Source organism: Fukomys damarensis, unplaced genomic scaffold (genome assembly GCF_012274545.1).
Source record: "Fukomys damarensis isolate Sample0158 unplaced genomic scaffold, DMR_v1.0_HiC HiC_scaffold_24, whole genome shotgun sequence".
NCBI classification, from domain to species: Eukaryota; Metazoa; Chordata; class Mammalia; order Rodentia; family Bathyergidae; genus Fukomys; species Fukomys damarensis.
In genome coordinates this window covers 13,548,455-13,560,693 of record NW_022900936.1, presented here as the reverse complement: position 1 = coordinate 13,560,693, position 12,239 = coordinate 13,548,455, and the positions used below count along the sequence as shown (strand labels likewise).

Sequence of the window (12,239 nt, the reverse complement as noted above, 5' to 3'; positions counted from 1 at the left end):
CATGTTCTGTACAAGAGCATAAACGCTTTAGCAGCAGACTTGGCTTTTAGAGGGAAAAATAAAAATACCAATTAGTTAAAATGGACTTTGGAACCTAAAGAGTACACTATGTATGATTGCTAAGGGTTACGTTCTCCACCAGTTGTTTTGAATTTTGCATCTTGATTCAGTATAAAGCCTTACAGTTGGCTCAGTAAAGAGAATGATGCAGGGTGTGAGTTCTACAGAAGTGACTTGGTGGTAAGACTCAAAACTTTGCTTTGCCTGGGGGCTGGAGATTTAGCTCAGTGGTGCCACTACCTGTCTTGCAAGTGAAAGGACCCGAGTTTATTCCCTGTTACCAAGAAAAAAAAATTGCTTTTACTTTCACACACATACATGCACACCCCCCCCCACACGAACTGAAGAACTTTTGAATATATACAGCTGTTGGTGGCACCATTAAAAGATCTTCATTTTTAAAAAAGGGCTGCTAAAAGTATTAGGAACTAAAATCAGTGGGTCAGTTCACACACGCAGAAGAGCCACAGTTCACACACACACTCCACATACACACTCCACACACACACACACACATACACACACACATTATTTCTAAGCTAGATATGAAGAAGCACACATAATGACTTATTCTTTAACTATAGGTTTTCAGGTAATAGAAATGTGAGTGTCAGTAAGAAATGGATTTTTTTTTTTCTAGTAATTCTCCTGGTGGATCCTGAGAGAGGCTGGCAGGAAAAGACTGAGCACATCCTCTCTTTGCTCCTAAGAAGGAAGTGTTGGCTTCCCCCATCGCTTTAAAACCCCATCAACATTCTCAGGATTGGAGCCCAAGTCACCCGAAGAAAGAGAAGTTATTGCAAACGATAAGGAGATAAAAAGCAAACAGAAAACACGCTCAGCTAATTTGATTTTGCCTTTGATGGAAAAACACCCATAGAATATGCATAATATTGCAGCGTAGAAATAGCTGTGAGAAACATAACAATAGTTCCATCTATTTTATCTCCCATCTGAGCCTAGAAGAGCTCTTGTTCTTTGCCCTTCAGTGTAGTACATTAAGAAGAAAGGGAAGGGGAGAAGGGAGCGTGCCTAGGGAAGCAGACATTTTCTTTAAAAATAAATGACAGGCTTTTAGGCCATAATAAGTGTTCTTTTCTTTTGCTCCCTCAAGCCCAAATTCAACAGTCACGTGGAGACCAGGTGGATGCCTTGTTCTTTGTTAAAATACTAAACGTTTGCTTCCCAGGAAAGAAGCCAGAGAGGGAGTGGTGGAGGGGAACAGGGAGAAAGGGAGGTGGAAGGGCAACATGTTTGAAACGAGGAAACTGTATTTACTCTCAAAGGTTCAAGCTAATTATTTTTCTCAAATATTTCAACACCAGCAAGAAGCTTCAACTGCACTCAGCCTAATTAAGCTTTGTTTTAATTAATGCTATGTGGAGGGAAAGGGAAGTTAGGATCTTAAAAAAAAAGAAAGCGGGGGGGGGTGTAGAAGAAAACTATCCCACTTAACAAAAGCCATAAAATGGAAATGAAAGCCTTATTTCACTTTGCAAAATCAACTACTATCAATTAGGGAAGCGATGGATTGGTTCCAAAGTCACTTTTTATAGTAAGAATTCTATCTTGTTTAATACTATAGAAAAAATTATTCTACAGTTTATTTTGTGCAGATGACTATTTTGGGGACTTCAAAATCATTTGTTTTTTAAGGTTCTAAAGGTAAGACAAAATGATATGTGCTAATTTCAATTTGAAGTATGAATACTGAAGTTAGCATAATCTACTTAGAAGCTAATTTTTTTTTTAAATTTTTTAGACTGAGCCTTACTGTACTGCCCAGGGTGACCTGAAACAGAATCCTTTTGCCTCAACCTCCAGAGAAGGTGAGATGACCTTATTTTTTTCATTTACAGTTGTGTTACTCTGAATAGTAACTACAGTAAAAAATTAAACTTCAAGATTGGGACACACAACTGAAATAATCCTAGAGTGAGAATCCAACATTAAAATTAGTTTAATATTTTTAGCAGTTGGTCTAAAATTAAGGATGGAAGTTAATTTGCTGCAGTAAGCTACTTTTATCCTACTTTATTCCCTCCCTCTGTCGCCAGTCTGAAAATAGAGGGAAGTTAAACTCAATGTCTCAGTAACTTTTGGATGCCAGTCTATAGGTAGACCATTGACAACTCTGAATTTCCACATCTAGACTCTACTTCTTGAGAATTCTGAGAAATGGGCCTGATGGTATCCACATCAGATCATACAGGCAGTAATGAATGCACACTCCCAACATAAAGCAAGCACTGATAAACATTAGCTAACATTACCACTAGTACGTCTGATTTAAGAATCTAGCATATCAACCTGTGCCTGCAGGTAAAATAGAATGATCTAAAACACTGAAAGTAAATGAACATACCTAGAGAACAACTTTATCACTCCCCGAATTGTCTGTATGATGAACTAAAATGTCTAAGCAGTGCTCTTATTTTTTATTATTTGATTTTTGCAGTACTGGGGCTTGGACCCAGAACCCAGCTGGGCTCAAAGTTATAATCCTTTTGCCTCAGTCTCCCAATGCTGGAATTATAGGAATGTTACCTTGCCCAGCTTGAGCAGTGCCCTTTAATTAATTAATCAATTAATACATTTATTATCCAGGAAGTTACCTTTTCAGTTCCTTCTTCCTTTAGACTAATAATGTCCAGATCAAAATCTTTCCTCAGCCCATCAGTCTTATTAAAGGTGATACGCCCAGTCAAGCCATCCCACCGTGCCTGTGGAGGAAAGGGAAGGCATTACTGCTTAGCACTTAACATATCTTAAGACCACAGAAACTGAAATACCTCAAATCCATCACAGTATCCAATTATTCAGCTTTATCTTGCTGCTATAAACCACTGCACCGGTTCAGTGACTTGAAAGCGGAACACATCACCATTTTATTAGCACTCATTTATTTTGTCAGTCCTAATATTTTAACTGCAGTCAGACCTCTTGTAGCAGCAACCTCAATGGGCAGGATGAAGCAAATTACTGTAAAGCACTTTGCACATGGCGTAAGCAAAGTCCAGGAGGTTATACTATTCTGTTTTTCAAGGTCATTCCAAATCCCGGGATACCCTCTTATTTCATTTTCTGTTAAACTATACAAAGTGTGATCAAAACATACGGTGAAGGCTTACATTTTAAAATTACAGTAAAAACCACATTGCCATCAATTCTCCTCAAAACACTCCCTCTTTCTTTAAACATACTTATACTATCATTCTTGGCAATGTAACTTTTGTTGTAATAAGTTTTTTTTTTTTTTAAATTCAGGCATTTACCATATATTTCAATCCCCTTGTAGACCAGCGAGTACTATGGAATCGTTAGTGTGTTTACAATTTAGGGCGCCTCCTGCCATTTGGACATCACAGTTTCCTATGGTTGCGGTAGCTGATTTTCACAAACTTTGTGCTTAAACCAAGATAAATTCATCTTCCCATAATTCTGGGGCCAATCCAAGTGTCAGCAGAGCTGTGTCTTTCTGGAGGCTCCACGGGGCGCTCCTGTCTTCATCTCTTCCGGTTCCTGCCAGCTGCCAGCTGTTTCATGGCTCTACCGCTGTAACCTCTGCGTTTGTGATCTTTTTGTATCCTCTTATGTTCACGCGAAATCTCCCTCTTTTCAAGGAATTTTTTACTTCCTATGGGTATTCAGAGCCCATATGAGTAATACAGGACGATATACTCATAAATGCAAAGTCCCTTCTGCCACGCAAGGTAACATTTATAAATTTCAGTGATTAGAATGTGGATAGCTTTTGGGGCAGGCAGTATTCTGCATTACTACATCATTTTAGAAAATAAGATTCACGGTTCTCTAGTCTTCACAGAACTCACATTTTACATTTTTGTTGCTTTCATTAAATAAAAATTGTGACCCTTAGGATTCTTGAACTTCAAATCTTTGGTGATTTTTTTGGTGAACTTTGTTTAATTGATTTTTCACTTCTAAGTGGAGATACTGAGCACTCAGATCTTTGCATATATTATGGTTTTCTGCCCTCTAATTTCACCAAATAATGTGAAGGCCCTGAAGAATTATATTGTGCCTACTTGTAGTTGTTTACGTTACCTGCACCTTTTGAGCGTAATTACCCATTTGACTGAGAAGCAGAGCAATTCAGTGGAAAGAGCATGAGTTTTCCACAAGGCTGTGTTTGAATCTCTGAAGTGTGACTTCAAGCAAGTTATTTAACCTGAAACGGGGTTATCCTGGGCTTTGATCCATACCGAGTTTGTGTAAAGACTAAATGGTGCTAACACAACTATAAACACATTCAAATTATATTACATTTTAACAATTATTATTTTTACAACCACCTACTACTTTTCTTCTCCACTTTCATGATTCTAGAGTTTGGACTTTATTACCTACAGATCAGGACTCATGTATCTGTTCTTTACTAGCTTCTATTGTGTTTCATCATTCTATCAGATTAATTGTCCCACAATATAATTCTCACATTCATGAGACCTTCCTTAGCCTATAAAGTATATAAATGGATTCACGACACCTACAAATTAGACTAACCTTGACTTAACCTTGGAGGTGGTGATGTTTAATTTTATGTGCGTTTGACAGAGCCAATATACCTAATTAAACATACTTTGTTGCTGCATCTGTGGGAATATTTGAGGAAGGCAATAGCATGTAAATTGGTAGACTGAATGAAACATATTTTTCTTCTGTATAAGTGGTCTCAAGTCACTCAGTCCACTGCAGACATGAATAGAACAAAATCACAGAAGCAGGGAGAATCAGACCCTGCTTGACTGTTGGAGCTGAAACTTCAATCTCCCACTCCCAAACTGGGATTTACACCATTGGGCTTCCGATTCTCAAGCTTTCAAACTTGAACTAGAACTATCCCTTCAGCTTTCCTGGGTCTTCCATTTGCATATGGCAGATTCCAGGACTTCTCAGCTTCTATGATAGCACAAGCCAATTTCTCAGAATGAATTTCTTTGTGTATATTTATACATTCTCTTGATTTATTTTGCCAAAGTGTTCTAAAAAATATTTTCCTTTCCTACCTCACCAGATTTTCCACCACTTCTCCCCATGCATGACTCTCACTGGACCAGGCCGGTTCTCTCCAGCCTCTGTGCGTGTGTTCCTGTACCACTCTGACCAGCACTGCCTTATGATTTCCCTTGTAGTTTGTGTACTTATTATGAGTAAATATTGCATTTTTCAATTTGGAATTCTTTATATTCTCAAGTAGTTGAGAACTTTAATAGCAAGGCTGGATTATCTTACTAAATGGTATTCTCTCTAGTATCCAACAAAATGACATGGTACTTAAGCAGTTTACTTTTTTTCTTATTCTAATTTGTTTCAACACAAAATTTTACTAGTTAGCAAATTTTACTTTTCTGTCTTCCTTCTATTCTATCTCTTCTAGCCTATACTTCCTCACTTCAAAATCTCATCTAAAAATGGTAAAAATATCCTTCCTAGGGAGTCAAGAAATTTTTAAGCCACTTTCAAATTGTGTGGTCTTGATTGAATCATTTTTCCTACTTTAGGACACAGGAGTATCATATTAAGTGAAGGTTTCGAATGAGATTAGAATCCTATAAGCTTAGAGAAGGTGCCATAGAGAAATTTTTTTTTTTTTTTGAGAAAGAGTCTTGCCATGTTGTCTAGACTGGTCTTTTGTTTATGATTTTTTTTTTTTTTTAGACAGTCTCACTATGTAGCTCAGGCTGACCTTGAACTCATGGAGATTCTCTTGCCTCAGCCTTCCCAGTACTGAAACAACAGGCATGCGCCATCACACCTGGCACCGTAGAGGAATTTGATGTAGTTCATAGTCATCTGCTGAGCAACTGGGATCTGCAAGCTGGGCTGTATAAATTTCCTATCCTCAGGTTTTCTTGTAAAACATATTGCTATGCAGTTGGGGAGAGAACAATTTGGTTCCTTTGTTTTTGTTTTGTTTTTCCTTCATTTCTTCCAGTATTAATTCATCTGGAAAACATTTGGGCATCTTTTCTGTGTTACTGAGACTCTGCTGGAAATATAGCATCTAGCACTTCACAGGCAAGTAGGAACAAGAATATTAATCTATAATTACAGGCACCATAAGTGCAAGGAGGAAGATTTTCATAGAGCACTGAAGAAAGAAGTATGACAAAAACCCACTTATCCTAACTACAGGGGAAAAAAGAGCCAGCAAAAGATTCCTGAAGGCAAGAGTGCCTCATATCACAAAGGATGAGAATTGGCCAAGAAAACATTCACAGCCCAAGCAGAAGTACAAAATGAAGAATAAATTACAACTTTGCATTAATGCAAAATTAAAGCTCATTAATGCAAGGTAAAGAATGATAAGAAATGAGTTTGGGAGGGCTGGGAGGCCCCTTTTTCATAAAGGTGATGATTCATATTTGGACACGGGACTGTAGATATTTGTGAATTACTGGAGTGTTTTATGCACAGCAGGGTTATGCTTACATATGGCTTAGCAGGAGATCATTTTAACAGAATTAAGGAGGGTAACTTGGAGAAGGCTGAGGTCATGAGCAATGGGTTACTTAACATGTAGTTCTTCTAAAGCAAAATTTATGAAATCATATCTTACTACATATGACACAAGAACATCTATATGAACAAAAGACAGCACAATTCTCCATCTCCCTGTCCTGCTAACTTGCACACAAATATGTATGGCAATAGTTTTACAGCAGGATGGACGGTTTCATGAGGAGTATGCTGAGCCGGCACGTTGAACCCATATATTTTCTGCTTACCGATTAGATAGAATGGATAGCCCACAACCAAAGTACAATTTACCCCTTGGTAATGTCAGAAAATGAGTCCACTTTAAGTTCAGGAGGTGAGATATAGATAGGAAAGCGCTCCAACTTTCTCATCTGAGCAGTTTGACTGGAGAAACTCGATGAGAATTGTTCAGTTCTGCAGCATATAAATGGGACTGATTCTTCAATGCTTCCTAAGACTTGGTCTCCAGAGTTTATTGCCCAAAGAATCTAACATCAAACACTATCACTAGTTTTGAAAAGGAGATGGCATGTTTTTATGTTCAGGGGTAGCACCCGTTCTACACTGGCTGAGACATAGTAATCAAGTCTCCGGTACAAGCCAAGAACAAGCATAAATGTGACTCGAGAGTATCCTCTTTAAATACATTTAGGTACCTCCAGTGTTGTAGCCTCTTCTTTTCCCCCCACCACAGCTCAATTTACCTTTTGTATCCAGATTCCCTCTTATTTTGTAAGCCAAAAGCTGGCATGGTGGACTGATGGGATAATTGAAAGCTACAAAATAAAATGGCAGGTTGGGGTTAAAGAAAATTTCTCTCAGGCCTGAGGCATTTGCTACTGTGTTAGGGGTTTGGATTATATCAATTTTGGGGTCTTTTCTTCATGCTTTCAAACAGTGTGCAGTTCTAACCCTCATTCTGATCTGTTTAGAAGGAAGTAGATATGTTCATTAAATTCTACAAGAATTTTAGACAGCTTTTTCCTAAAGGCAAGTTTCTTTTATGAAAGTCATGTTGTGAATCAATTTAGTACATCATCTAGAATTTATGGGGCTCTCTGAAAATGTACAGAAATTGGTAGTATGTACCTCTTTATGTAGCTTGTAGCTCATAGCAGTGTTGTTAAAACCCAGTTTAGAAACCCAATTTCATTTCCACAAAGTGTGTGTATTGTGTGCCATTGTTTGAATGCCATCGTGTAGATTTTATTCTTGAACCTAGGGTTCCAATCAGTGGTGCAGAGTAATTTTCACTTCTTGCCTTCCTTCCTGCTCATACAAATGGTGAAAAATGTTCCCCTTTCATGCTCTGACAATCCTTCCTTCCTCACATATCTAATCCTGCCTCACATATCTACAAAGACTCCCTCACTGTTTCTTTACTGAACTGTTTCTTTTGACCTTCAAATTAAGTTTCTCTTACTGCTGCTATTACACACATCGTCCTGGTACCCATCCTTAGATAAGTTGCATTTCCATGTATGTTCTTTGAATTTTTGCTAATTGTCATTAAGAATTTATTAGTCATCAACTGCACTATTGATTAGGGTGAATATATAATGACCCGTTTCTGGAAATGGTAAATGAAATCCATAAGGAAACCATTTTCTTAGGCCAAGGTTAAGACACACACAATTTAGATAATGACGCATAATTATATTACTCATAATTACAATTTGTCTTATGTAGAAGCATTTGCAGAGGGCACAATTATGGTACACTTAACTGAAAACAATACTTAAACAATTGTCCCTGTTTTAGAAAAGAGTTTTAATTTTTAAAATGTTACATCTGTTAAATAAAACTACTTAATAATGGAGAAAATTTAGTCTCTTGTTGGACATACTTTCTAATCTAGGAAGGATAGGAATCCAGAAAGAATAAATATGGTTTCATTTATCATTCTGTCTTATTTATACATTCTTTCTCAAGATGATACTCACTGACCAAATAAATATATGAATTTTAGTATTATGGAAATTCTTACAGTAGGCAATTTTAAATATCAACTGGTTAAAATGATTGTGTTTAGTCTTTGTTTCCTAAAGGGAAGGTAAATATGTAAAGGAGCTTAATTCTACTTTTCTAAAAGTTTCTCTAAAACAACTGTTCTCATTTAGCATAATAAATACATTTTTTCTTAAGAAAAACAGTGACTTATTTGAGAATAGCAATGAATGTTCCCTTCTAGCAGACATGACCTTTTAGGAACAATAATTTCTAACATTTCTTTATGCATAAATTGGAAGCTATACTTTCATTAATTGTATATTAGAATATAAACTATCTTCTTCTATCGATTCTTGGCCTTTTGGCTAAGATCAAGTGTGGAATATAAACTATCTTCTAAGTAAGTGCACCCTGACTAGAAGTCCTATGGCAAACTGAAAAATTAGCTTCCCTTCTTAGATCAACTTTCTTTTGTTAGATAGGGACATAAATCTTAAAAATGACTATCAATAAAACTTATAAGAATGTAAGAATAAAGAAAAAAAGAGAGCATGAGCTATTGTACAACAGACATACCCAAGGATGATTTGATTCAACAGGAAAATGTGACTTTTCAATTTCTGTTGTGCAGGATTTCAATTTTGTGAAATCACATGGTAATTCTCAAGCTATTTATCTGGGCCGAGATGTAAATGATTTCTAATAAAATAGACACCTATGAAAGTTATTTCATTTTCCTATGGGACGTTAGCCAGTTTTGTCTTTCTTGGTGGCCCTTCATGGATTTCCTTGGAAGGAACTTTCTTCTCATGCTGGTTCCCTCAGTTCAATGTATCTGTTACACTTGCTTTCTTCACACTGCTTTAGAATTGCACTTTGACTGTTTTAGAGATTGTCTTACCAAGGTGTCTAAACACACCCACCCACCAGAGCCCACTCTGTGCTTCCCCCAAATTTAGAAACATATCTTCTTTTTTCTCCAATTCTGGATCAAATTATAAGGGGTATCAGAATTTATTTGTTCTTACACTCAAGTCTTTGTGATTTCTTTCCTTTCCTCTTAAACTTTTTTCTTTCTTCTCCTTTCCTTCCCTTTCTTTCCCTTCCTAGCCTTCCTCTCCTGTTTTCGTTTGATTACGTGTTTTGATTCTGATTTTTGGCCATGTTTGTCAGCTCAAAACCACCTTGCTTAATTCTTGCTCCATAAATGGGTATATGAACCTGTATCCCTCAGGTAAATGGCCACCTTCAAAGCCAAGACAAGACAGCTCTTTATATGTCTCAAATTCATGCTGTGGGCTGCAGACTAGTGGATATTTGACTGTTAGGTTAGTCTCTGGAACATGGTCAAGAGATCCCTCTGTGTGTTTTTCAATCTGATCTGCATGGCTAATGAGCTGTTCTCCGGAGGTGGTGGCAATGATGGGGAACTTGGCTGTTTGCTGTCACGCCATGGTGATCTTTCAGGCAGATAAAGGTCACCTAATTCTTTGTAGGGTAGGAAAGATGGAAAATCTGGTTTGTTAGCCTTTTCTTCTGAGTTTCAGGCATACTGGAAAGTGAATTCTGGCCTTTTGAAGTCTTGGGTTCCATGATTTCTTGAATTTAGTTCCTTTCACTTTTTTGTTTGTTTATTTCTTGAATTTAGTTTCTTTCACTTTTTTTTTGGTAAGATAAATAATATCATCCCTCTTTCCACATCCATGTACTAATAACCCCTGTAAAGTAGAATGCAGCAAAAAGGACTGGCAGACGTGATCAGGCTCAAAATCTTAAAATGGGAAGATCATCCTGGATTAGCTGGGTTGGCCCAGAGTAATAATAAGTGCTCTCCTAAGGTGGAGCCAGGATGATTTAGATAGATATAAGGTTCAGACATAGTGACGAAGAAGCAGAGGACAGACACTGAAAGATACTGCACAACTGGCTTCAAAGACAGAGGAAATGGTCTACAAAGAAGTATTATGGTATGTCTCCAAAAGCTGGGAACAGCTGCAGAATAGATTTTTCCTTAAACCTTGATTTTGGTCCCATGAGACTTGTGTCAGACTTCTGACCAGCAGAACTGTATGAGAATAGATAATGTGAAATAGGAAGTGAAAGTTCAGATGGGAAGGGGAACTAGGGAAGAGAGGAGGGGAAGGGAAAAGGGAAAAAAGTGAAAAAAGAAAAATAAAAGAAAGAAATCTTTTGTAAGTGAGGAGGGGAAGGAGGATTGAAGGGAGAGGAGGGGATTCGAAAAAACAAGAATTCAAGTATATCATTTACAGGTACAAGTTCCATATGAGGAATGTGATCCTTGTGTATATCTAAATTATACCAATAAACTTAAAAGATGCATAAATTTGTACGGTGTTAAGACCCAATGTTTGCTGGGACTTACTTAAGCAGTAATAGGAAATTAATATACTTTAGACTAAAAGAGCCAATCAAAATAACGAAGTGAAACAAAAAGATTTCTGGAAAAAAAATAGAGGCTTTTGAAAATGCAACCAGAGATTATTTTGGAAGTTTTCCTATAGAGGTTAATTTTCTGGTCTTTGTAGCTGCTTAAAACAGTACTTTTGAATTTGCAGTCCATACTCAAAGAGGCTTATCTAGTTAATTCACATCTTTCACTGCCCTCATGTACATTAATCAGGTCCAAGTACAGTGACACCAGACTTCTTGTACTATGAATAATCTTTGGAGATTATTTATGATACAACAGGGGACTGTTGTGAAAATCAACTTGGAAATAAAACAAAAGAATGACTATGTTTTTTCAAAGGCATATGGGATCATTTTCTAACAGGCCCATCTAACAATGATTTAATTCTCTAGGGCCTTGTACTTGTATTCATTTTACTATTTTCTATTGCTTAGGGTCAAGATTATAAAATTACATGTTAACTTATAGATTTTTATCCAACATAGATGCAAGTAGTTCATTTCTGGAAGAAAAGATGACCTCAAAGGTTTTGGTTTTATGTCTGGTAGGACAAAGATTAATTTTATCTCTAACTCAGAGTACTTACTTCAGCCTCTCTCCCCTGGTGGACTTACAGAATCACTGTTGCTCTATTTCTTTTAGTGTCCAGATGGTTCAAACCATTGCTGAGGAGTTAGGTCTATTTTGGGTCCTTTAAACTTGCATGATAGTCATGCTGATAACTTTATAAAGTCATGCGTTGGTAAATGCAAAGTAACACCCATGTATTATCTAATTTGATCCTTGTGACAGTCCAACAAGGTAAGTAGGACTGCTTTCATTTCATAGAGGACAATGGAGATTTCATGGTTAGTAAAATGCATGGGAAGGATTCTGAACCAGGTCTGCCTTATATTCCTTCTCCTTCATTACACCGCATTTCCATTAATAGTGTCATGAGAAACATATGAAGGAGTGTGGGTTCATTTTCTCCATTTCACAGCTTAACTATAGACTTTGCGTGGATCATGAAGACAGAATGTTGTTAAGTTGAAAAATCAAAGGAGAAATAGGAAACAACTTAGTCTTCACCAAAATCCTGACATTCCACCAGCTCCATAGTATGTTTGAAGGTTGGAATGCTCTTAAACAGATGAGTTTAATCAGAAAGACAGAAAGCTTCACCCTGACTTCCACTATCCCATTGCTCAGTATCTTTGCTTGATCTAGCAGAGTCTCCTAGTAACTTGTGAAAGTCACTGTCATAGTCTGGAAAACACTGCTGATGTGAGTAGAAGCAAAGGGAGTTCCATTG

The 12,239-nt window shown here is 37.1% G+C and overlaps 1 protein-coding gene across 2 annotated transcripts in view; it reads right to left on the bottom strand.

The window, feature by feature from the left end:
- Grik1 (glutamate ionotropic receptor kainate type subunit 1) overlaps positions 1 to 12,239 on the bottom strand; it is a 268,271-nt gene that overhangs the window by 55,892 nt on the left and 200,140 nt on the right. For both annotated transcript variants that reach the window (XM_033768030.1, XM_033768031.1), the window contains exon 8: positions 2,676 to 2,783. In XM_033768030.1, coding sequence (XP_033623921.1) covers positions 2,676 to 2,783 — 108 coding nt within the window. The remainder of the gene's footprint in view (positions 1 to 2,675; positions 2,784 to 12,239) is intronic.